A 25,662-nucleotide genomic window follows, 5' to 3' on the forward strand; every position below is an offset into this window, starting at 1 on the left:
ATCAGTGTATAAGACAGTAGCTAGTCTCTATGTTATCAGTGTATTAGACAGTAGCTAGTCTCTCTCTATGTTATCAGTGTATAAGACGGGCTAGTCTCTATGTTATCAGTGTATTAGACAGTAGCTAGTCTCTCTCTATGTTATCAGTGTATTAGACAGTAGCTAGTCTCTATGTTATCAGTGTATTAGACAGTAGCTAGCCTCTCTCTATGTTATCAGTGTATTAGACAGTAGCTAGTCTCTCTCTATGTTATCAGTGTATTAGACAGTAGCTAGTCTCTATGTTATTAGTGTATAAGACAGTAGCTAGTCTCTATGTTATCAGTGTATTAGACAGTAGCTATTCTCTCTCTATGTTATCAGTGTATAAGACAGTAGCTAGTCTCTCTCTATGTTATCAGTATATTAGACAGTAGCTGGTCTCTATGTTATCAGTATATTAGACAGTAGCTAGTCTCTATGTTATCAGTGTATAAGACAGTAGCTAGTCTCTCTCTATGTTATCAGTGTATTAGACAGTAGCTAGTCTCTCTCTATGTTATCAGGGTATTCGACAGTAGCTAGCCTCTCTCTATGTTATCAGTGTATAAGACAGTAGCTAGTCTCTCTCTATGTTATCAGGGTATTCGACAGTAGCTAGTCTCTCTCTATGTTATCAGTGTAGAAGACAGTAGCTAGTCTCTATGTTATCAGTGTATTAGACAGTAGCTAGTCTCTCTCTATGTTATCAGTGTAATAGACAGTAGCTAGTCTCTCTCTATGTTATCAGTGTATTAGACAGTAGCTAGTCTCTATGTTATCAGTGTATTAGACAGTAGCTAGCCTCTCTCTATGTTATCAGTGTATTAGACAGTAGCTAGCCTCTCTCTATGTTATCAGTGTATAAGACAGTAGCTAGCCTCTCTCTATGTTATCAGTGTATTAGACAGTAGCTAGTCTCTATGTTATCAGTGTATTAGACAGTAGCTAGTCTCTATGTTATCAGTGTATTAGACAGTAGCTAGTCTCTATGGTATCAGTGTATTAGACAGTAGCTAGTCTCTCTCTATGTTATCAGTATATTAGACAGTAGCTAGTCTCTCTCTATGTTATCAGTGTATAAGACAGTAGCTAGTCTCTCTCTACGTTATCAGTGTATAAGACAGTAGCTAGCCTCTCTCTATGTTATCAGTGTATAAGACAGTAGCTAGTCTCTCTCTGTGTTATCAGTGTATTAGACAGTAGCTAGTCTCTCTCTATGTTATCAGTGTATTAGACAGTAGCTAGTCTCTCTCTATGTTATCAGTGTATTAGACAGTAGCTAGTCTCTATGTTATCAGTGTATTAGACAGTAGCTAGTCTCTATGTTATCAGTGTATAAGACAGTAGCTAGTCTCTCTCTGTGTTATCAGTGTATTAGACAGTAGCTAGTCTCTATGTTATCAGTGTATAAGACAGTAGCTAGTCTCTCTCTGTGTTATCAGTGTATTAGACAGTAGCTAGTCTCTATGTTATCAGTGTATAAGACAGTAGCTAGTCTCTCTCTATGTTATCAGTATATTAGACAGTAGCTAGTCTCTCTCTATGTTATCAGTGTATTAGACAGTAGCTAGTCTCTATGTTATCAGTGTATAAGACAGTAGCTAGTCTCTATGTTATCAGTGTATAATACAGTAGCTAGTCTCTCTCTATGTTATCAGTGTAATAGACAGTAGCTAGTCTCTCTCTATGTTATCAGTGTATTAGACAGTAGCTAGTCTCTATGTTATCAGTGTATTAGACAGTAGCTAGCCTCTCTCTATGTTATCAGTGTATTAGACAGTAGCTAGTATCTATGTTATCAGTGTATTAGACAGTAGCTAGTCTCTCTCTATGTTATCAGTGTATTAGACAGTAGCTAGTCTCTATGTTATCAGTGTATAATACAGTAGCTAGTCTCTATGTTATCAGTGTATTAGACAGTAGCTAGTCTCTCTCTATGTTATCAGTGTATTAGACAGTAGCTAGTCTCTCTCTATGTTATCAGTGTATAAGACAGTAGCTAGTCTCTATGTTATCAGTGTATTAGACAGTAGCTAGCCTCTCTCTATGTTATCAGTGTATTAGACAGTAGCTAGTCTCTATGTTATCAGTGTATAAGACAGTAGCTAGTCTCTCTCTATGTTATCAGTGTATTAGACAGTAGCTAGTCTCTATGTTATCAGTGTATAAGACAGTAGCTAGTCTCTCTCTGTGTTATCAGTGTATTAGACAGTAGCTAGTCTCTCTCTATGTTATCAGTGTATAAGACAGTAGCTAGTCTCTCTCTATGTTATCAGTGTATTAGACAGTAGCTAGTCTCTATGTTATCAGTGTATAAGACAGTAGCTAGTCTCTCTCTGTGTTATCAGTGTATTAGACAGTAGCTAGTCTCTCTCTATGTTATCAGTGTATTAGACAGTAGCTAGTCTCTCTCTATGTTATCAGTGTATTAGACAGTAGCTAGTCTCTCTCTATGTTATCAGTGTATTAGACAGTAGCTAGCCTCTCTCTATGTTATCAGTGTATTAGACAGTAGCTAGTCTCTCTCTATGTTATCAGTGTATTAGACAGTAGCTAGTCTCTCTCTATGTTATCAGTGTATTAGACAGTAGCTAGTCTCTCTCTATGTTATCAGTATATTAGACAGTAGCTAGTCTCTATGTTATCAGTGTATAAGACAGTAGCTAGTCTCTATGTTATCAGTGTATAATACAGTAGCTAGTCTCTCTCTATGTTATCAGTGTAATAGACAGTAGCTAGTCTCTCTCTATGTTATCAGTGTATAAGACAGTAGCTAGTCTCTATGTTATCAGTGTATAATACCGTAGCTAGTCTCTATGTTATCAGTGTATTAGACAGTAGCTAGTCTCTCTCTATGTTATCAGTGTATTAGACAGTAGCTAGTCGCTCTCTATGTTATCAGTGTATAAGACAGTAGCTAGTCTCTCTCTATGTTATCAGTATATTAGACAGTAGCTAGCCTCTCTCTATGTTATCAGTGTATAAGACAGTAGCTAGTCTCTCTCTGTGTTATCAGTGTATTAGACAGTAGCTAGTCTCTATGTTATCAGTGTATTAGACAGTAGCTAGCCTCTCTCTATGTTATCAGTGTATAAGACAGTAGCTAGTCTCTCTCTGTGTTATCAGTGTATTAGACAGTAGCTAGTCTCTCTCTATGTTATCAGTGTATTAGACAGTAGCTAGCCTCTCTCTATGTTATCAGTGTATAAGACAGTAGCTAGTCTCTCTCTGTGTTATCAGTGTATTAGACAGTAGCTAGTCTCTCTCTATGTTATCAGTGTATAAGACAGTAGCTAGTCTCTATGTTATCAGTGTATAATACAGTAGCTAGTCTCTCTCTATGTTATCAGTGTATTAGACAGTAGCTAGTCTCTTTCTATGTTATCAGTATATTAGACAGTAGCTAGTCTCTATGTTATCAGTGTATAAGACAGTAGCTAGTCTCTATGTTATCAGTGTATAATACAGTAGCTAGTCTCTCTCTATGTTATCAGTGTAATAGACAGTAGCTAGTCTCTCTCTATGTTATCAGTGTATAAGACAGTAGCTAGTCTCTCTCTATGTTATCAGTGTATAAGACAGTAGCTAGTCTCTATGTTATCAGTGTATAAGACAGTAGCTAGTCTCTCTCTATGTTATCAGTGTATAAGACAGTAGCTAGTCTCTATGTTATCAGTGTATTAGACAGTAGCTAGTCTCTATGTTATCAGTGTATTAGACAGTAGCTAGCCTCTCTCTATGTCATCAGTGTATTAGACAGTAGCTAGTCTCTCTCTATGTTATCAGTGTAATAGACAGTAGCTAGTCTCTCTCTATGTTATCAGTGTATTAGACAGTAGCTAGTCTCTATGTTATCAGTGTATAAGACAGTAGCTAGTCTCTCTCTGTGTTATCAGTGTATTAGACAGTAGCTAGTCTCTCTCTATGTTATCAGTGTATTAGACAGTAGCTAGTCTCTCTCTATGTTATCAGTGTATAAGACAGTAGCTAGTCTCTCTCTATGTTATCAGTGTATAAGACAGTAGCTTGTCTCTCTCTGTGTTATCAGTGTATAAGACAGTAGCTAGTCTCTCTCTGTGTTATCATTGTATAAGACTCAGATCCGTCTAGTTTATTGTAAAGACAGCCCTATGTCAGATCAGTATAGTCAGTTTAACACTGCTCCCTATAATGTTGAGAAGACTTTTCAACGCACCGCTAATATCTACCGAGGATGGTCTCTTATCTGTTCTAAGTGCTACTTTCTTTACAGTTTGTGTGAGGACATACACAATGCCCACGTACGTTATGCTTGTCTCGGGTCATGGCTACAAATGTGGTTTGGGTCTTGGTACATGTTTCACTCTTAAGTTTTGTCATGCAAAACACTCAGAAGGATTCAGTCGGGCCGCAGCCTCAAAACCTCCAAAATATCTAGATGACTCACTGAACGAACCCCAGTTAGTGGTTTAATACGTGTGAAGTTTAATCTGTGTGAAGTCTCCTGCCCTAAATCTCTGAGTCTCACACACATTAATAATTAAAGGGACGACGAGCGGTTGTTTTTCTAACACAGCCGTTGGAAGATAACTCCGGTGGGTTTAGGTTGATGTTTCTCCGAGGAAGGGAGAGACTGAAATAAAGAGAGGAAAAGAAGGGAAAACAGACAAACTAGAGATTTTCAGGTATTCATTAGATGGTGGAGAGGGAGAGAGAGAGAGAGAGACAAGGCAAGAAGGGCATTCTATGCCATCAAAAGGAACATAAATTTCAACATACCAATTAGGATCTGGCTAAAAATACTTGAATCAGTCATAGAGCCCATTGCCCTTTATGGTTGTGAGGTCTGGGGTCCGCTCACCAACCAAGATTTCACAAAATGGGACAAACACCAAATTGAGACTCTGCATGCAGAATTCTGCAAAAATATCCTCCGTGTACAACGTAGAACACCAAATAATGCATGCAGAGCAGAATTAGGCCGATACCCACTAATTATCAAAATCCAGAAAAGAGCCGTTAAATTCTACAACCACCTAAAAGGAAGCGATTCCCAAACCTTCCATAACAAAGCCATCACCTACAGAGAGATGAACCTGGAGAAGAGTCCCCTAAGCAAGCTGGTCCTAGGGCTCTGTTCACAAACACAAACACACCCCACAGAGCCCCAGGACAACAACACAATTAGACCCAACCAAATCATGAGAAAACAAAAAGATAATTACTTGACACATTGGAAAGAATTAACAAAAAAACAGAGCAAACTAGAATGCTATTTGGCCCTAAACAGAGAGTACACAGTGGCAGAATACCTGACCACTGTGACTGACCCAAACTTAAGGAAAGCTTTGACTATGTACAGACTCAGTGAGCATAGCCTTGCTATTGAGAAAGGCCGCCGTAGGCAGACATGGCTCTCAAGAGAAGACAGGCTATGTGCTCACTGCCCACAAAATGAGGTGGAAACTGAGCTGCACTTCCTAACCTCCTGCCCAATGTATGACCATATTAGAGAGACATATTTCCCACAGATTACACAGATCCACAAAGAATTTGAAAACAAATCCAATTTTGATAAACTCCCATATCTACTGGGAGAAATTCCACAGTGTGCCATCACAGCAGCAAGATTTGTGACCTGTTGCCACAAGAAAAGGGCAACCAGTGAAGAACAAACACCATTGTAAATACAACCCATATTTATGCTTATTTATTTTAACTTGTGTGCTTTAACCATTTGTACATTGTTACAACACTGTATATATATAATATAACATGTGTAATGTCTTTATTGTTTTGAAACTTCTGTATGTGTAATGTTTACTGTTAATTTGTATTGTTTATTTCACTTTTGTATAATATCTACCTCACTTGCTTTGGCAATGTTAACACATGTTTCCCATGCCAATAAAGCCCCTTGAATTGAATTGAATTGAATTGAGAGAGGGAGAGAGAGAGAGAGAGAGGGAGAGAGAGAGAGAGAGAGAGAGAGAGAGAGAGAGAGAGAGAGAGAGAGAGAGAGAGAGAGAGAGAGAGAGAGAGAGAGAGAGAGAGAGAGAGAGAGAGAGAGAGAGAGAGAGAGAGAGAGAGAGAGAGAGAGACCATTGTGTAGGGAGAGCCCCAGGATAGCAACACAATTACATCCAACCCCATCATGGGAGAACAAAAATAATTACTTGACACATTGGAAAGAATTAACAAAAAAACAGAGCAAACTAGACTGTTATTTGGCCCTAAACAGAGAGTACACAGTGGCAGAATACCTGACCACTGTGACTGGCCCAAACTTAAGGAAAGCTTTGACTATGTACAGACTCAGTGAGTATAGCCTTGCTATTGAGAAAGGCTGCTGTAGGCAGACCTGGTTCTCAAGAGAAGACAGGCTATGTGCACACTGCCCACAAAATGAGGTGGAAACTGAGCTGCACTTCCTAACCTCCTGCCAAATGTATGACCATATTAGAGACACATATTTCCCTCAGATTACACAGATCCACAAAGATTTTTGAACAAATCCAATGTTGATAAACTCCCATATCTACTGGGTGAAATACCACAGTGTGCCATCACAGCAGCAAGTTTTGTGACCTGTTGCAACAAGAAAAGGGCAACCAGTGAAGAACAAACACCACTGTAAACACAACACATATGTCTGTTGATTTTTTAAATATATTTGTACTTTAACTATTTGCACATCGTTATAACACTCTACATAGACATAATGACATTTGAAATGTCTTTATTTTTTTTGACCTTTTGACCTGAGTGTTCATTTTTTAATTGTTTATTTCACTTTTGTTTATTATCTATTTGTATTTATTTATTATTTAACCTTTATTTAACTATTTCACTTGCATTGGCAATGTAAACATATGTTTGCCATGCCAATAAAGCCCGTAAAACTGAAATGTAATTGAATTGAGTAAGCGAGAGAGAGAGGAGAGAAATATGGAAAGAGACACTCTGAACTCCTGCTGTGTGTCCCAGGAGAACCGTGGGTTTTAACAGATTGATTTACAGCCATGACATCATCAAGATGCATTAGGTGTCTCTCTGTCTCAGGTTGAAAGAATGGATTTTTAACTTTTTTTTTCTCCTCACTGTCTATTTCCAGTCTCACTTTCACTCATTCTCCCTCCCTCTCTTTCTCTCTCTCTCTTTCTCGCTCTGGGTGATTCTTCACCAAACAAAGACATACCATGATTTTGGGGTGGGATTTTCACATTTTATCCATAAAAGAGTCCCTTGGAGGAAGAATTGTTGACATAAATGTGACATTTGTATCTTAAAGCATAATTGAGAAATAATAAAATGTGTAATATTTGTGACATTTTGGCCTTACCCCTAAATTTATGTTTGTCCTATCTCTTTATTTTATTTTCTTATAATGTATCTGCATTATCTCTATTACTGTATCTTCATTATATATATCACTGTATCTTCGTCACTGTATCTTCATTATCTATATCACTGTATCTTCATTATCTCTATTACTGTATCTTCATTATCTCTATCACTGTATCTTCATTATCTATATCACTGTATCTTCATTATCTATATCACTGTATCTTCATTATATCTACCACTGTATCTTCATTATCTATATCACTGTATCTTCATTATCTATATCACTGTATCTTCATTATCTCTATTACTGTATCTTCATTATCTATATCACTGTATCTTCATTATATCTATCACTGTATCTCTATCACTGTATCTTCATTATCTATATCACTGTATCTTCAGTATCTCTATCACTGTATCTTCATTATCTATATCACTGTATCTTCATCATCTCTATTACTGTATCTTCATTATCTATATCACTGTATCTTCATTATATCTATCACTGTATCTTCATTATCTCTATCACTGTATCTTCATTATCTCTATCACTGTATCTTCATTATCTATATCACTGTATCTTCATTATCTATATCACTGTATCTTCATTATATCTACCACTGTATCTTCATTATATCTACCACTGTATCTTCATTATCTCTATCACTGTAATCTTCATTATCTCTATTAGTGCATCTTCATTATCTCTATTAGTGCATCTTCATTATCTATATCACTGTATCTTCATTATCTCTATTACTGTGTATGCATTATATCTATCACTGTAACTTCATTATCTCTATCAATGTATCTCCGTCACTGTATCTTCGTTATCTTCATGACTGTATATATATTATCTATATCACTGTATGTCCATTATCACTAACACTGTATCTTCATTATCTTTACTGTATGTTCATTATCTATATCACTGTATCTTCGTCACTGCATATGTCTGTCTGTCTGTCTGTCTGTCTGTCTGTCTGTCTGTCTGTCTGTCTGTCTGTCTGTCTGTCTGTCTGTCTGTCTGTCTGTCTGTCTGTCTGTCTGTCTGTCTCTCTTTCTGTCTCTCTGTCTGTCTCTCTGTCTGTCTGTCTGTCTCTCTCTCTCGCTCGCTCTGTCTGTCTTTCTGTCTGTCTCGCTCTGTCTGTCTGTCTGTCTCTCTCACTCTGTCTGTCTGTCTGTCTGTCTGTCTGTCTGTCTGTCTGTCTGTCTGTCTGTCTGTCTGTCTGTCTGTCTGTCTGTCTGTCTGTCTGTCTGTCTGTCTGTCATCTTCGGCCTAGCAAACACGCTGCGGTATCAGGGATGTAGAGAAGGTCCAGCCCAGTCTGTTAGTGTCTTATTATTAGTCCCTAAGCGTCTAGAGGGCAAAATAACTGTCACTTCACAGACACCAGCAACTTCTCTCTTCTCTGAGTTCTAGCGTTTGATAGATGGCGCTTTCACTGGCTCTAACTCTCGTTCTTAATCACTTACTCTTCTCTGACTGAGAGAGACAGAGAGAGACAGAGAGAGAGCAGGATACAGACAGAGTGAGAGAGACGTAGAGAAAGAGAGAGAGAGAGAGAGAGAGAGAGAGAGAGAGAGAGAGAGAGAGAGAGAGAGAGAGAGAGAGAGAGAGAGAGAGAGAGAGAGAGAGAGAGAGAGAGAGAGAGAGAGAGAGAGAGACTGTGAGGTTACTGTGACTTCCCAGTATTTAGAAGTGGATGTCAAACTGACTTGTTATTCAGTCTAGGAAAGAAAAGCGAAGGTGCATTTCATATGCAGACAAGTTATTGTGCCATGTTTCAGTTTGATCTGACATGTGATTAACACTCTCCCATCCCCCTCCTGTCCTCCCTCCCTCTCCTTATCCTCTTCCTCTCCTATTCTCATCCCCTCCTCTTCTCTGCTCCCCTCCTCCCTCTCTTCCACTCCCCCTCCTATCCTCCGATTTCCTCCTCTCCTCCCTCTCCTCTTCCTCTTCCTCTCCTCTCCTCATCCCCTCCTCTCCTCTGCTCCCCTCCTCCCTCCCATCCTCTCCTTTCCTCCTTTCCTCCCTCCCTCCCTCTCCTCTCCTCTTCTCATCCCCTCCTCTCTTCTGCTCCCCTCCTCCACTCCCCCTCCTATCCTCCCCTTTCCTCCTCTCCTCCCCCCCTCCCTCTCCTCTCCTCATCCCCTCTTCTCCTCTGCTCCCCTCCTCCCTCTCCTCCACTCCCCCTCCTATCCTCCCCTTTCATCCTCTCCTCCCTCCCTCTCCTCTCCTCTTCTCATCCCCTCCTCTCCTCTGCTCCCCTCCTCCCTCTCCTCCACCGCCTCCTATCCTCCCCGATCCTCCTCTCCTCCCTCCCTCTCTCTCCTCTCCCCTTCTCATCCCCTCCTCTCCTCTGCTCCCCTCCTCCCTCTCCTCCACTCCCCCTCCTATCCTCCCCTTTCCTCCTCTCCTCCCTCCCTCTCCTCTCCTCTTCTCATCCCCTCCTCTCCTCTCCTCTGCTCCCCTCCTCCCTCTCCTCCACTCCACCTCCTATCCTCCCCGATCCTCCTCTCCTCCCTCCCTCTCCTCTCCTCTTCTCATCCCCTCCTCTCCTCTGCTCCCCTCCTCCCTCTCCTCCACTCCCCCTTCTATCCTCCCCTTTCGTCCTCTCCTCTACTCCTCCTCTCCTCTCCTACAGAGTCCACGGTGTTCATCCCTCAGTCCAGTTACTGGGTAAAAGAGGATGTTGGAGAGATGCTGGTACCTGTCCACAGGAGTGGAGACATCAGCCAGGAACTCATGGTGATCTGCTATACTCAGCAGGGTACAGTACCTCTCCCTCGAACTCTCGCTCTCTCTCTCTCTCCTCTACTTCTCTCATCCCTCTTTCCTCTCCTTCTCATCCATTTCTCATCTCCTTCTCTCATCCCTTTCTCCTCTCCTTCTCTCATGCCTCTCTTCTCTCCTTCCCTCATCTGACTCTTCTCAGCAGGGTACAGTACTTCTCCTTCTCTCACCCCTCTCTCCTCTCCTCCTCCCTCAGGTTCAGCCACTGGTACCGTCCCGTCTACAGTCCTGTCCTACTCTGACTATATTTCCAGGCCAGAGGAGCACGGCAGCATCCTGCGCTTCGACAAGGGAGAGACGGAGAAACAGTGTGGCGTGGTCGTCATCGACGACTCCCTGTACGAGGTGGAGGAGAGCTTCAACGTAACGCTGTCCCTGCCCATCGGAGGGTGCCTCGGGACACACTACGCCACCACAAAAGTCAACATATATCCAGACCAAGATGATGGTAAGATAGAGTGAGTGAGTGAGTGAGTGAGTGAGTGAGTGAGTGAGTGAGTGAGTGAGTGAGTGAGTGAGTGAGTGAGTGAGTGAGTGAGTGAGTGAGTGAGTGAATGAGTACACTACAGACAAAGTCGTTGGTTGTTTCTCAATCTACATATTACTGTGCACCACACTCTCATGCTCAGAGTTTGTTTTTCGGAAGGACGTTCTCTTGAGTACATTTTGTGAGGACAGCAGTGTGGAGAACTGTCACGCCCTGGCCTTAGTATTCTTTGTTTTCTTTATTATTTTAGTTAGGTCAGGGTGTGACATGGGGAATGTTTGTGTTTTGTCGTTTTGGGTGGTTATATGGTAAAGGGGGTGTTGGGTTTAGTGTATGAGTTTGTGTTGAGTGAATGTTTCTAGGTATGTCTATGGTTGAGTGAATTTTCTAGGTATGTCTATGGTTGCCTGAGTGGTTCTCAATCAGAGACAGATGTCTTTCATTTGTCTCTGATTGGGAGCCATATTTAAGGCAGCCATGGGCATCATGCATTTGTGGGTAATTGTCTATGTGTAGTGTTTGTGTCAGCACTATTTTTCTATATAGCTTCACGGTCGTCTGTTTGTTATTTTGTTAGTTTGTGTATAGTGTTCGTTTCGTGTTTTTCTCTCTTCTAATAAAAGAAGATGTATTTTTCACACGCTGCGCCTTGGTTCAATCTCTCACCGCAAGACGATCGTGACAAGAACTCATAAAATGTTACGTTTTGAGAAGCACTCACACTTTGACCAATACAGACGAAACAAGATAGCTACATGAAACAAACGTCAATGTTTCACAGATATTTGTGAATTGTATTTAGCTAGCCAGCTAGTTTTATATGAAAAAAATAAAATACCTACAACTAATGTTGCTATGCAAAGTACAGGTAACTGCCAAAATAAAGGAAACACTTGAGTAAATGAGGGATACTAAGTATATTGAAGGCAGATGCTTTCACACACAGGCGTGGTTCCTGAGTTAAATAAGACTTTAACATCCCATCATGCTTAGGGTCATGTAAAAAAAAAAAGCTGGGCAGGCCATTATTTTGGCCATTAATTTAGCTAACAGGGCTGTGCCCCCATAGGATGACAATGCTCCCATCCACAGTGCGCGATGTAAACCATATGCCACGGCCGTCTCAGTCACCAGATCTCAACCCAACTCAACACTTACGGTAGATTCTGGAGCGGCGCCTGAGACCGCGTTTTCCATCACCATCCAACAAAACACCAAATGATGGTAATTATCGTAGAAGAACGGTGTCACATCCCTCCAATAGAGTTCCAGACACTTGTAGAATCGGTGCCAAGACACATTGAAGCTGTTCTGGTGGCTCGTGGTTGTCCAACACCCTATTAAGACACTGTGTAGGTGTTTCCTTTATTTTGGCAGTTACATGTAGTTAGCCAAGGTTAGCTATATATGTTTTGTGGCTAGCTAGCTAGCTACCAATTCTTTGTCAGTTAGCTTGCGATCCACGCACAATACAGTGGATATTGTGCCAAAATTAACACATTATGTATTTATTAATGTGTCAATATAAAATATTGTAGTCAGGCAACATATGAGATGTGAGTGGGAAACTTTTTTATAGTTTCTCTCTCTTCAGCTCGAAACCAGCCACCATTGTTTTCAAGAAATATTGCTTCTTCTTTTTTTACATGGTTGCGTCATATTACGTCGACATTCCTGGGAATATTTCAGTCGAAGCTTGCATCGATGCATGCTTTGAAATGTGTAAAACAGAGTAACGCATCTGAGAACTGCCCTGAGAACTGCCCTGAGAACTTCCCTGAGAACTGCCCTGAGAACTGCCCTGAGAACTGCCCTGAGACCTGCCCTGAGAACTGCCCTGAGAACTGCCCTGAGAACTGCCCTGAGAACTGCCCTGAGAACTGCCCTGAGAACTGCCCTGAGACCTGCCCTGAGAACTGCCCTGAGAACTGCCCTGAGACCTGCCCTGAGACCTGCCCTGAGACCTGCCCTGAGAACTGCCCTGAGATCTACCCTGAGAACTGCCCTGAGAACTGCCCTGAGAACTGCCCTGAGAACTGCCCTGAGAACTGCCCTGAGACCTGCCCTGAGAACTGCCCTGAGAACTGCCCTGAGAACTGCCCTGAGAACTGCCCTGAGAACTGCTCGGGTGGGTGGTACAGATGTTCATACCGTCCTCTTGCCATCCCATGTTATACGGTATTACCAGCACTAAACACAAGAGGTATTATTTTTCAAAACCCCACTAAAAATGTGAGCATCATTGAACCGAAGGTTAGCAATACTAACAAGTACATGTTGTTGAGGAAAACTCAATACAAGGATCAGGCAGAGCCTCATTATCCAGTTAATAAGAGTTTATTCAAGCAAGTGATTACACTCAAGATGAATTTGAGAGAAAACTCAAAGTTACAGAATCACACAGTCATGATATACTTCTTCTACACAAATAACTGCTTGCCCCTCCTAGAAGGAGGCAATGTCTTCTACACAAATAACTGCTTGCCCCTCCTAGAAGGAGGCAATGTCTTCTACACAAATAACTGCTTGCCCTTCCTAGAAGGAGGCAATGTCTTCTACACAAATAACTGCTTGCCCCTCCTAGGAGGAGGCAATGTCTTCTACACAAATAACTGCTTGCCCCTCCTAGAAGGAGGCAATGTCTTCTACACAAATAACTGCTTGCCCCTCCTAGAAGGAGGCAATGTCTTCTACACAAATAACTGCTTGCCCCTCCTAGGAGGAGGCAATGTCTTCTACACAAATAACTGCTTGCCCCTCCTAGAAGGAGGCAATGTCTTCTACACAAATAACTGCTTGCCCCTCCTAGGAGGAGGCAATGTCTTCTACACAAATAACTGCTTGCCTCTCCTAGGAGGAGGCAATGTCTTCTACACAAATAACTGCTTGCCTCTCCTAGGAGGAGGCAATGTCTTCTACACAAATAACTGCTTGCCCCTCCTAGGAGGAGGCAATGTCTTCTACACAAATAACTGCTTGCCCCTCCTAGAAGGAGGCAATGTCTTCTACACAAATAACTGCTTGCCCCTCCTAGAAGGAGGCAATGTCTTCTACACAAATAACTGCTTGCCCCTCCTAGAAGGAGGCAATGTCTTCTACACAAATAACTGCTTGCCCCTCATAGGAGGAGGCAATGTCTTCTACACAAATAACTGCTTGCCCCTCCTAGAAGGAGGCAATGTCTTCTACACAAATAACTGCTTGCCCCTCCTAGGAGGAGGCAATGTCTTCTACACAAATAACTGCTTGCCTCTCCTAGGAGGAGGCAATGTCTTCTACACAAATAACTGCTTGCCTCTCCTAGGAGGAGGCAATGTCTTCTACACAAATAACTGCTTGCCTCTCCTAGGGCAAGAGGACAAGTGCATTGGAGTGTCTAGTTTGAGAAACAGATAGTACCTGCAAAACACCAGTCTCAACGTCAACAGTGAAGAGGCGACTCCGGGATACTGGCCTTCTAGGCAGAGTTCCTCTGTCCAGTGTCTGTGTTATTTTGCCCATCTTAATCTTTTCTTTTTATTGGCCAGTCTGAGATATGGCTTTTTCTTTGCAACTCTGCCTAGAAGGCCAACATCTCAGAGTCGCCTCTTAGACAACTCAGTGTTTCTCTGAGTGTCTAAGAGTTTCAGATTAAATTCTATTGCCTTTCCGTTTTCACAAAACACTCACCTGTTTGTCCTTCCGTTTCCTCCAAGGCAGCTGCCTTTCACAGACACTATCAGCAATACAACATTACCACTCACTCCAACTCAGGGTTATATTCATTAGTGCACACCGTAGCAAAACATAGCAGAACGGCAATGGAAAATGAAAATAAGCTTTTCTTATTCAACAAGGTCAGGCAATCCCTCCTTTTTACGGTCTGTTTGCTTCCGTTGTTAGAGAATAGAACCCAACCCAACCTTCACCCTCCATCCAATCCACCATTCAGCATTCAGCATTTCCCCAATCCCTTTACCATCAAACCACCGTTCAGCATTTACCCAAGCCCTTTACCTTCAATCCACCATTCAGCATTTACCCAAGCCCTTTACCTTCAATCCACCGTTCAGCATTTACCCAAGCCCTTTACCTTCAAACCACCATTCAGCATTTACCCAAGCCCTTTACCTTCAATCCACCATTCAGCATTTACCCAAGCCCTTTACCTTCAATCCACCATTCAGCATTTACCCAAGCCCTTTACCTTCAATCCACCATTCAGCATTTACCCAAGCCCTTTACCATCAAACCACCATTCAGCATTTACCCAAGCCCTTTACCTTCAATCCACCATTCAGCATTTACCCAAGCCCTTTACCTTCAATCCACCGTTCAGCATTTACCCAAGCCCTTTACCTTCAATCCACCATTCAGCATTTACCCAAGCCCTTTACCTTCAATCCACCGTTCAGCATTTACCCAAGCCCTTTACCTTCAATCCACCATTCAGCATTTACCCAAGCCCTTTACCTTCAATCCACCGTTCAGCATTTACCCAAGCCCTTTACCTTCAATCCACCATTCAGCATTTACCCAAGCCCTTTACCTTCAATCCACCGTTCAGCATTTACCCAAGCCCTTTACCTTCAATCCACCATTCAGCATTTACCCAAGCCCTTTACCATTAATCCACCGTTCAGCATTTCCCCAAGCCCTTTACCTTCAAACCACCATTCAGCATTTACCCAAGCCCTTTACCTTCAATCCACCGTTCAGCATTTACCCAAGCCCTTTACCTTCAATCCACCATTCAGCATTTACCCAAGCCCTTTACCATTAATCCACCGTTCAGCATTTCCCCAAGCCCTTTACCTTCAAACCACCATTCAGCATTTACCCAAGCCCTTTACCTTCAATCCACCGTTCAGCATTCAGCCCTGAAGCACAACAGAGAGCAGTGCATCCTACAGACAGACATCTTTCTTTCTTCTCTCAGAGAGCACACACACACAAATACACACACACACAGAGACACACACAGAGACACACACAGAGACACACACAGAGACACACAGAGAGACACACACAGACACACACAAATACACACACACACACACACACACACACACAGAGACAACACACAGAGACACACAGACACACACACAGAGACACACACAGACACACACAAATACACACACACACAGAGACACACACACACAGAGACACACACACACACACACACACACACACACACACACACACACACACACACACACACACACACACACACACACACACACACACACACACACACACACATAGAGAGACACACACAGACACACACAAATACACACACACACACACACACACACAGAGACAACACACAGAGACACACAGACACACACACAGAGACACACACAGACACACACAAATACACACACACACAGAGACACACACACACAGAGACACACACACACACACACACACACACACACACACACACACACACACACACACACACACACACACACACACACACACACACACATAGAGAGACACACACAGACACACACACAAACACACACACACACACACACACACACACACACACACACACACACACACACACACACACACACACACACACACACACACACACACACACACACACACACACAGAGACATACACACAGACACACAGAGAGACAGAGAGACACACACACACAGACACACAAACATACATTAGAGACAAACATACACAGACAAACAGAGCAGAGGAATTCATTATTTTACAGTTCAAAGACCATTCCGTCTGTCTCTCCAATTTGGAAAGCCTTTTTGTGTTCTTTGGGAAATGAAGGAATTTCATATCCAATGTGTGTGACTGTGCGTGACTGTGTGTGACTGTGTGTGTGTGTGTGTGTGTGTGTGTGTGTGTGTGTGTGTGTGTGTGTGTGTGTGTGTGTGTGTGTGTGTGTGTGTGTGTGTGTGTGTGTGTGTATGCGCGTTGTTGAAATCTCTGCGTCTCCACCAACCTGTGACACAAGGCATGAAATTAACCTCCTGAGGCTTCAGTAGACCAAGTATCCGTACCAATTGGCACACTTTTCCCTATATAGCACACTACCTTCAGGGCTTTAGTTAAAACGAGTTCACCCTATAGGGAATAGGGTTTGGGACTTAGCCAGATTCATACTCAGCAGAGGGGGAATAATGGTTTGTCAATGTGTCATAGCACTGTGTGTGTGTGTGTGTGTGTGTGTGTGTGTGTGTGTGTGTGTGTGTGTGTGTGTGTGTGTGTGTGTGTGTGTGTGTGTGTGTGTGTGTGTGTGTGTGTGTGTGTGTGTGTGTGTGTGTGTGTGTGTGTGTGTGGCTCTCAAACCTGACTTCTCTCTTCTCTGAGTTTTAGTGTTTAAAGCTGTCACTGTCTCTAACTCTCTTCCTGTTCCTAGACACTGTGTGTAACTCTCTTCCTGTTCCTAGTCATTGTCTCTAACTCTCTTCCTGTTCCTAGACAGTGTCTCTAACTCTCTTCCTGTTCCTAGAGACTGTCTGTAAATCTCTTCCTGTTCCTAGACAATGTCTGTAACTCTCTTCCTGTTCCTAGACACTGTCTGTAACTGTCTTCCTGTTCCTATACTTTGTCTTTAACTGTCTTCCTGTTCCTATACTTTGTCTTTAACTCTCTTCCTGTTCCTAGACAGTGTCTGTAACCCTCTTCCTGTTCTCAGACAGTGTCTGTAACCCTCTTCCTGTTCTCAGACAGTTTCTGTAACTCTCTTCCTGTTCCTAGACACTGTCTGTAACTGTCTTCCTGTTCCTATACTTTGTCTGTAACTGTCTTCCTGTTCCTAGACAGTGTCTGTAACTCTCTTCCTGTTCTTATACTTTGTCTTTAACTCTCTTCCTGTTCCTAGACACTGTCTGTAACCCTCTTCCTGTTCCTAGACAGTGTCTGTAACCCTCTTCCTGTTCTCAGACAGTGTCTGTAACTCTCTTCCTGTTCCTAGACAGTGTCTCTAACTGTCTTCCAGTTCCTAGACAGTGTCTCTAACTGTCTTCCTGTTCCTAGACAGTGTCTGTAACTCTCTTCCTGTTCCTAGACAGTGTCTGTAACTCTCTTCCTGTTCCTATACTTTGTCTGTAACTCTCTTCTTGTTCCTAGACAGTGTCTGTAACTGTCTTCTTGTTCCTAGACACTGTCTCTAACGCTCTTCCAGTTCAAATCAAATCAAATACAACAGTGTGGCGTATGTGTGAAATGCTTACTTACAAGCCCTTAACCAACAATGTAGTTTTATGAAAATACCTAAAAAAAAAGTTAGAAATAAGTATTAGCTAATAATTAAAGAGCAGCAGTAAAATAACAGTAGCGATGCTATATTACAATGTTATTCCAAGATGGCATAGCAGTCAGACGTCCTTTCTCCTCGTCTTGACGTGTCCCCTGTATATATATATTTGCATCTTCCCATATCTTTTATATATTTTCTTTTCCAAAAACTCAACTTCAAAACACTCTCCTGCAACCCGCCTCACCAATTTTTTTTATTTTTTATTATTTACCTCAAATCTGAAATCCACAATAGAAGCTATCCAGAAGCTAAACAGAAGCTAGCCAGAAGCTATCCAGAAGCTAAACAGAAGCTATCCAGAAGCTAAACAGAAGCTAGCCAGAAGCTAAACAGAAGCTAGCCAGAAGCTAAACAGAAGCTTGCCAGAAGCTAAACAGAAGCTAGCCAGAAGCTAAACAGAAGCTAGCCAGAAGCTAACCAGAAGCTAGCCAGAAGCTAACTAGAAGTTAGCCAGAAGCTAGACAGTTTACTGGCTAACGTTAGTGTTCAGCAAACCACGGTTTGTGGTCATCAGCTATCCTTTAGCTCGAAAAGCTATCGCCAGTTTTGTACAACGCGACTCAGGCCAGAACATACCGGACCTATTTTTCTCTCCATATCCCTGGATTTCATCCGCAAGCTCTGGACATTTACACCTGGATCTCGCAGCTAGCTAGCTGCTATCCATGTGACTATTGGCTTACGTCGATCCCGGAGCAAACATAAATTATTCCGGAGCTAGCCAGCTGAAGAGTTCCATCAGCCGCTCCTGGGCTTCAATCCCCTATCCGGACCCGTTTTACTGCCAAATGCGGAGCCCCACCGGGCCTTCACGACTGGACTACCGACGTTATCTGCCCGAGGGAGTTATCCAACTGGCCCCTCCGTCGCGACGTTACCTGAACGCCCATCTGCGGCCCGCTAATCGTTAGCTGTCTTATCGGCTGCTATCTGAATAGGTCTATCGGACAATTTTTCTTGGGTCACTATAACTATATCTATTTTGCCAATTGGAATGATCTCCTCTACCACACGGAACCCCACTAATCTACCATCGGAAATGCATGAGGTGGCTAAAAACAGACCTCCATCCTATGCTAGCTTGCTACTGATGGCCCGGCTAGCTGTCTGAATCGCCGTTACCCCAACCAACCTCACTACTCACTGGACCCTTATGATCACTCAACTAAGCATGCCTCTCCTTAATGTCAATATGCCTTGTCCATTGTTCTGGTTAGTGTTTATTGGCTTATTTCACTGTAGAGCCTCTAGCCCTGCTCATTATACCTTATCCAACCTCTCAGTTCCACCACCCACACATGCAATGACATCACCTGGTTTCAATTATGTTTCTAGAGACAATATCTCTCTCATCATCACTCAATACCTAGGTTTACCTCCACTGTATTCACATCCTACCATACCTTTGTCTGTACATTATTCCTTGAAGCTATTTTATCGCCCCCAGAAACCTCCTTTTACTCTCTGTTCTAGACGTTCTAGACGACCAATTCACATAGCTTTTAGCCGTACCCTTATCATACTCCTCCTCTGTTCCTCTGGTGATGTAGAGGTGAATCCAGGCCCTGCAGTACCTAGCTCCACTCCTATTCCCCAGGCGCTCTCTTTTGATGACTTCTGTAACCGTAATAGCCTTGGTTTTATGCATGTTAACATTAGAAGCCTCCTCCCTAAGTTTGTTTTATTCACTGCTTTAGCACACTCTGCCAACCCGGATGTTCTAGCCGTGTCTGAATCCTGGCTTAGGAAGACCACCAAAAATTCTGAAATCTCCATTCCTAACTACAACATTTTCAGAAAAGATAGAACTGCCAAAGGGGGCGGTGTTGCAATCTAGTTCTGTCCTACTATCTGTCCTACTGTCCTACTACCCAAGCAATTTGAACTTCTACTTTTAAAAATCCACCTCTCTAAAAACAAGTCTCTCACCGTTGCCGCCTGCTATAGACCACCCTCTGCCCCCAGCTGTGCTCTGGACACCATATGTGAACTGATTGCCCCCCATCTATCTTCAGAGCTTGTGCTGCTAGGTGACCTAAACTGGAACATGCTTAACAACCCAGCCATCCTACAATCTAAGCTTGATGCCCTCAATCTCACACAAATGATCAATGAACCTACCAGGTACCACCCCAAAGCCGTAAACACGGGCACCCTCAAAGATATCATCCTAACCAACTTGCCCTCCAAATACACCTCTGCTGTTTTCAACCAAGATCTCAGCGATCACTGCCTCATTGCCTGCATCCGTAATGGGTCAGCGGTCAAACGACCTCCACTCATCACTGTCAAACGCTCCCTGAAACACTTCAGCGAGCAGACCTTTCTAATCGACCTGGCCCGGGTATCCTGGAAGGATATTGATCTCATCCCGTCAGTAGAGGATGCCTGGTTATTTTTTTTATAAATGCCTTCCGCACCATCTTAAATAAGCATGCCCCATTCAAGAAATTTTGAACCAGGAACAGGTATAGCCCTTGGTTCTCTCCAGACCTGACTGCCCTTAACTTCTTATGGCTGCATCCCGCTACCAGGATCGATATGACAGCAGCCAGTGAAAGTGCAGGGCGCCAAATTCAAAAAACAGAAATCTCATAATCTCATCATTTTAAAGGTAATCTTGTTGTTAATCCCAACAAAGTGTCCGATTTCAAATATGCTTTTCAGCAAAAGCACTACAAACGATTATGTTAGGTCACCACCAAACCACAATAAGCACAGCCATTTTTCCAGCGAAAGATAGCAGTCAGAAAAAGCAGAAATAGAGATAAAATGAATCACTAACCTTTGATTATCTTCATCAGATGACACTCATTGGACTTCATGTTACACAATACATGCATGTTTTGTTTGATAAAGTTCATATTTATAACAAAAAATCTGAGTTTACATTGGCACGTTACATTCACTATTTCCAAAAACATCAAGTGATTTTGCATAGCCACATCGTTTCAACAGAAATACTCATCATAAATGTAGATGATAATACAAGTTATACACATGGAATTATAGATATACCTCTCCTTAATGCAACCGCTGTGTCAGATTTCAAAAAACCTTTACGGAAAAAGCAAATCATGCAATAATCTGAGACGGAGCTCAGAACAATAGCCAAATTAGCCGCCATGTTGGGGTCAACAGAAACCAGAAAATACATGATAAATGTTTCCTTACCTTTGATGAACTTCATCAGAATGCATTCCTAGGAATCCCAGGTCCACAATAAATGCTTGATTTGTTCGATAATGTCCGTTATTTATGTCCAATTAGTTACTTTGGTTAGTGCTTTTGGTAAACAATTCCAAAGTCACAAAGCGCGTCCACTATAACTTGACGAAATGTCCAAAAGTTCCGTAACAGTCAGTAGAAACATGTCAAACGATGTACTGAATCAATCTTTAGAATGTTGTTAACATACATCTTGAATAACGTTCCAACCGGAGAATTAGATTGACTTCAAAAGAGCGGTGGAACGGAGGTCCTCCTCATGTGAACGCGCATGTGAAAGCGAAAGCATGGTCAGTTCGTGGCAGACCTGACAAATTCCTGTCTCCTTCGGCCCCCCTTCACATTAGAGTCATCAGACAAAGTTTTATTGACTGTTGACATCTAGTGGAAGCCGTAGGAAGTGAAAACTCATCAATATCTCGCTGTAATTTCATTGAGAGCTTGGTTGAAAATCTGCCACCTCAGAAAAATTTTAAACAGGAAGTGGAACTTCTCAGGTTTTTGCCTGCCATATGAGTTATGTTATACTCACAGACATAATTCAAACAGTTTTAGAAACTTCAGAGTGTTTTCTATCCAATACGAATAATAATATGCATATGTTAGCAACTGGGACAGAGGAGCAGGCAGTTTACTATGGGCACCTCTGTGCACCTTTCATCCAAGCTACTCAATACTGCCCTGCAGCCATAAGAAGATAACCAACACAAAAACATCCTATGACGTTCTGCATTAGCATCGAACAGCCCACGTGATATGCAACTTTTCAGGGAAGCTAGAAACCAATATACACAGGCAGTTAGAAAAGCCAAGGCTAGCTTTTTCAAGCAGAAATTTGCTTCCTGCAACACAAACTCAAAAAAGTTCTGGGACACTGTAAAGTCCATGGAGAATAAGAACACCTCCTCCCAGCTGCTCACTGCGCTGAGGACAGGAAACACTGTCACCACCGATAAATCCACTATAATTGAGAATTTCAATAAGCATTTTTCTACGGCTGGCCATGCTTCCCACCTAGCTACCCCTACCCCGGTCAACAGCACTGCACCCCCCACAGCAACTCGCCCAAGCCTTCCCCATTTCTCCTTCTCCCAAATCCAGTCAGCTGATGTTCTGAAAGAGCTGCAAAATCTGGACCCCTACAAATCATCCGGACTAGACAATCTGGACCCTTTCTTTCTAAAATTATCTGCCGAAATTGTTGCAACCCCTATTACTAGCCTGTTCAACCTCTCTTTCATGTCGTCTGAGATTCCCAAAGATTGGAAAGCAGCTGCGGTCATCCCCCTCTTCAAAGGGGTGGACACTCTTGACCCAAACTGCTACAGACCTATATCTATCCTACCCTGCCTTTCTAAGGTCTTCGAAAACCAAGTCAACAAACAGATTACTGACCATTTTGAATCCCACCATACCTTCTCCGCTATGCAATCTGGTTTCAGAGCTGGTCATGGGTGCACCTCAGCCACGCTCAAGGTCCTAAACGATATCTTAACCGCCATCGATAGGAAACAATACTGTGCCGCCGTATTCATTGACCTGGCCAAGGCTTTCGACTCTGTCAATCACCACATCCTCATCAGTAGACTTGATAGCCTTGGTTTCTCAAATGATTGCCTCGCCTGGTTCACCAACTACTTCTCTGATAGAGTTCAGTGTGTCAAATCGGAGGGCCTGTTGTCCGGGCCTCTGGCAGTCTCTATGGGGGTGCCACAGGGTTCAATTCTTAGACAGACTCTCTTCTCTGTATACATCAATGATGTCGCTCTTGCTGCTGGTGAGTCTCTGATCCATCTCTACGCAGACGACACCATTCTGTATACTTCTGGCCCTTCTTTGGACACTGTGTTAACAACCCTCCAGACGAGCTTCAATGCCATACAACTCTCCTTCCGTGGCCTCCAATTGCTCTTAAATACAAGTCAAACTAAATGCATGCTCTTCAACCGATCGCTGCCTGCACCTGCCCGCCCGTCCAACATCACTACTCTGGACGGTTCTTACTTAGAATATGTGGACAACTACAAATACCTAGGTGTCTGGTTAGACTGTAAACTCTCCTTCCAGACTCACATCAAAGATATCCAATCCAAAGTTAAATCTAAAATTGGCTTCCTATTTCGCAACAAAGCATCCTTCACTCATGCTGCCAAACATTCCCTTGTAAAACTAACCATCCTACCGATCCTCGACTTCGGTGATGTAATTTACAAAATAGCCTCCAATACCCTACTCAATAAATTGGATGCAGTCTATTACTGTGCCATCCGTTTTGTCACCAAAGCCCCATATACTACCCACCACTGCGACCTGTACGCTCTCGTTGGCTGTCCCTCGCTTCATACTCGTCGCCAAACCCACTGGCTCCAGGTCATCTACAAGACCCTGCTAGGTAAAGTCCCCCCTTATCTCAGCTCGATGGTCACCATAGCAGCATCCACCTGTAGCACGCGCTCCAGCAGGTATATCTCTCTGGTCACCCCCAAAATCAATTCTTCCTTTGGCCGCCTCTCCTTCCAGTTCTCTGCTGCCAATGACTGGAACAAACTACAAAAATCTCTGAAACCGGAAACACTTATCTCCCTCACTAGCTTTAAGCACCAGCTGTCAGAGCAGCTCACAGATTACTGCACCTGTACACAGCCCATCTATAATTTAGCCCAAACAACTACCTCTCCCCCTACTGTATTTATTTATTTTGCTCCTTTGCACCCCATTATTTCTATCTCTACTTTGCACATTCTTCCACTGCAAATCTACCATTCGAGTGTTTTACTTGCTAAATTGTATTTACTTCGCCACCATGGCCTTTTTTTTGCCTTTTACCTCCCTTATCTCACCTCATTTGCTCACATTGTATATAGACTTATTTTTCTACTGTATTATTGACTGTATGTTTGTTTTACTCTCCCGGGTGGCGCAGTGGTCTAGGGCACTGCATCGCAGTGCTAGCTGCGCCACCAGAGTCTCTGGGTTCACGCCCAGACTCTGTCGCAGCCGGCCGCAACCGGGAGGTCCGTGGGGCGAGGCACAATTGGCATAGCGTCGTCCGGGTTAGAGAGGGTTTGGCCGGTAGGGATATCCTTGTCTCAGTATGTAAAATGTAATAAAATGTATGCACTCTACTGTAAGTCGCTCTGGATAAGAGCGTCTGCTAAATGACTAAAATGTAAAATGTAAATGTAATCTTATAAGCTTCTTGGTTAGAGTCCCGCTCCTTGAAAGCGGCAGCTCTGCCCTTTAGCTCGGTGCGAATGTTGCCTGTAATCCATGGCTTCTGGTTGGGGCATGTACGTACGGTCACTGTGGGGACAACGTCATCAATCCACTTATTGATGAAGCAGCCAGTGACTGATGTTATGTACTCCTCAATGCCATCGGAAGAACATGTTCCAGTCTGTGTCAGCAAAACAGTCCTGTAGTTTAGCATCTGCTTCATCTGACTACTTTTTTATTGACCGAATCACTGGTGCTTCCTGCTTTAATTTTAGATTGTAAGCAGGAATCAGGAGGATAGAATTATGGTCAGATTTGCCAAATGGAGGGCGAGGGAGAGCTTTGTACACGTCTCTGTGTGTGGACTATATGCTAATCAGACTACCTGTCTGTCCTGCTTGTGTTTAATATGCTATTCAGACTACCTGTCTGTCCTGCTTGTGTTTAATATGCTAATCAGACTACCTGTCTGTCCTGCTTGTGTTTAATATGCTAATCAGACTACATGTCTGTCCTGCTTGTGTTTAATATGCTAATCAGACTACCTGTCTGTCCTGCTTGTGTTTAATATGCTAATCAGACGACCTGTCTGTCCTGCTTGTGTTTAATATGCTAATCAGACTACCTGTCTGTCCTGCTTGTGTTTAATATGCTATTCAGACTACCTGTCTGTCCTGCTTGTGTTTAATATGCTAATCAGACTACCTGTCTGTCCTGCTTGTGTTTAATATGCTAATCAGACTACCTGTCTGTCCTGCTTGTGTTTAATATGCTAATCAGACTACCTGTCTGTCCTGCTTGTGTTTAATATGCTATTCAGACTACCTGTCTGTCCTGCTTGTGTTTAATATGCTATTCAGACTACCTGTCTGTCCTGCTTGTGTTTAATATGCTAATCAGACTACATGTCTGTCCTGCTTGTGTTTAATATGCTAATCAGACTACCTGTCTGTCCTGCTTGTGTTTAATATGCTAATCAGACTACCTGTCTGTCCTGCTTGTGTTTAATTTGCTAATCAGACTACCTGTCTGTCCTGCTTGTGTTTAATATGCTAATCAGACTACCTGTCTGTCCTGCTTGTGTTTAATATGCTAATCAGACTACCTGTCTTTCCTGCTTGTGTTTAATATGCTAATCAGACTACCTGTCTGTCCTGCTTGTGTTTAATATGCTAATCAGACTACCTGTCTGTCCTGCTTGTGTTTAATATGCTAATCAGACTACCTGTCTGTCCTGCTTGTGTTTAATATGCTAATCAGACTACCTGTCTGTCCTGCTTGTGTTTAATATGCTAATCAGACTACCT

General features: G+C 42.8%; 1 protein-coding gene across 1 annotated transcript in view; it reads left to right on the plus strand.

Moving 5' to 3' along the window:
* LOC139551908 (FRAS1-related extracellular matrix protein 2-like) overlaps nucleotides 1-25,662 on the plus strand; it is a 275,653-nt gene that overhangs the window by 166,541 nt on the left and 83,450 nt on the right. The window contains exons 11-12 of the mRNA XM_071363246.1: nucleotides 9,999-10,124; nucleotides 10,344-10,595. Coding sequence (XP_071219347.1) covers nucleotides 9,999-10,124; nucleotides 10,344-10,595 — 378 coding nt within the window. The remainder of the gene's footprint in view (nucleotides 1-9,998; nucleotides 10,125-10,343; nucleotides 10,596-25,662) is intronic.

This window comes from Salvelinus alpinus, chromosome 24 (assembly GCF_045679555.1).
Source record: "Salvelinus alpinus chromosome 24, SLU_Salpinus.1, whole genome shotgun sequence".
Taxonomy (NCBI): Eukaryota; Metazoa; Chordata; class Actinopteri; order Salmoniformes; family Salmonidae; genus Salvelinus; species Salvelinus alpinus.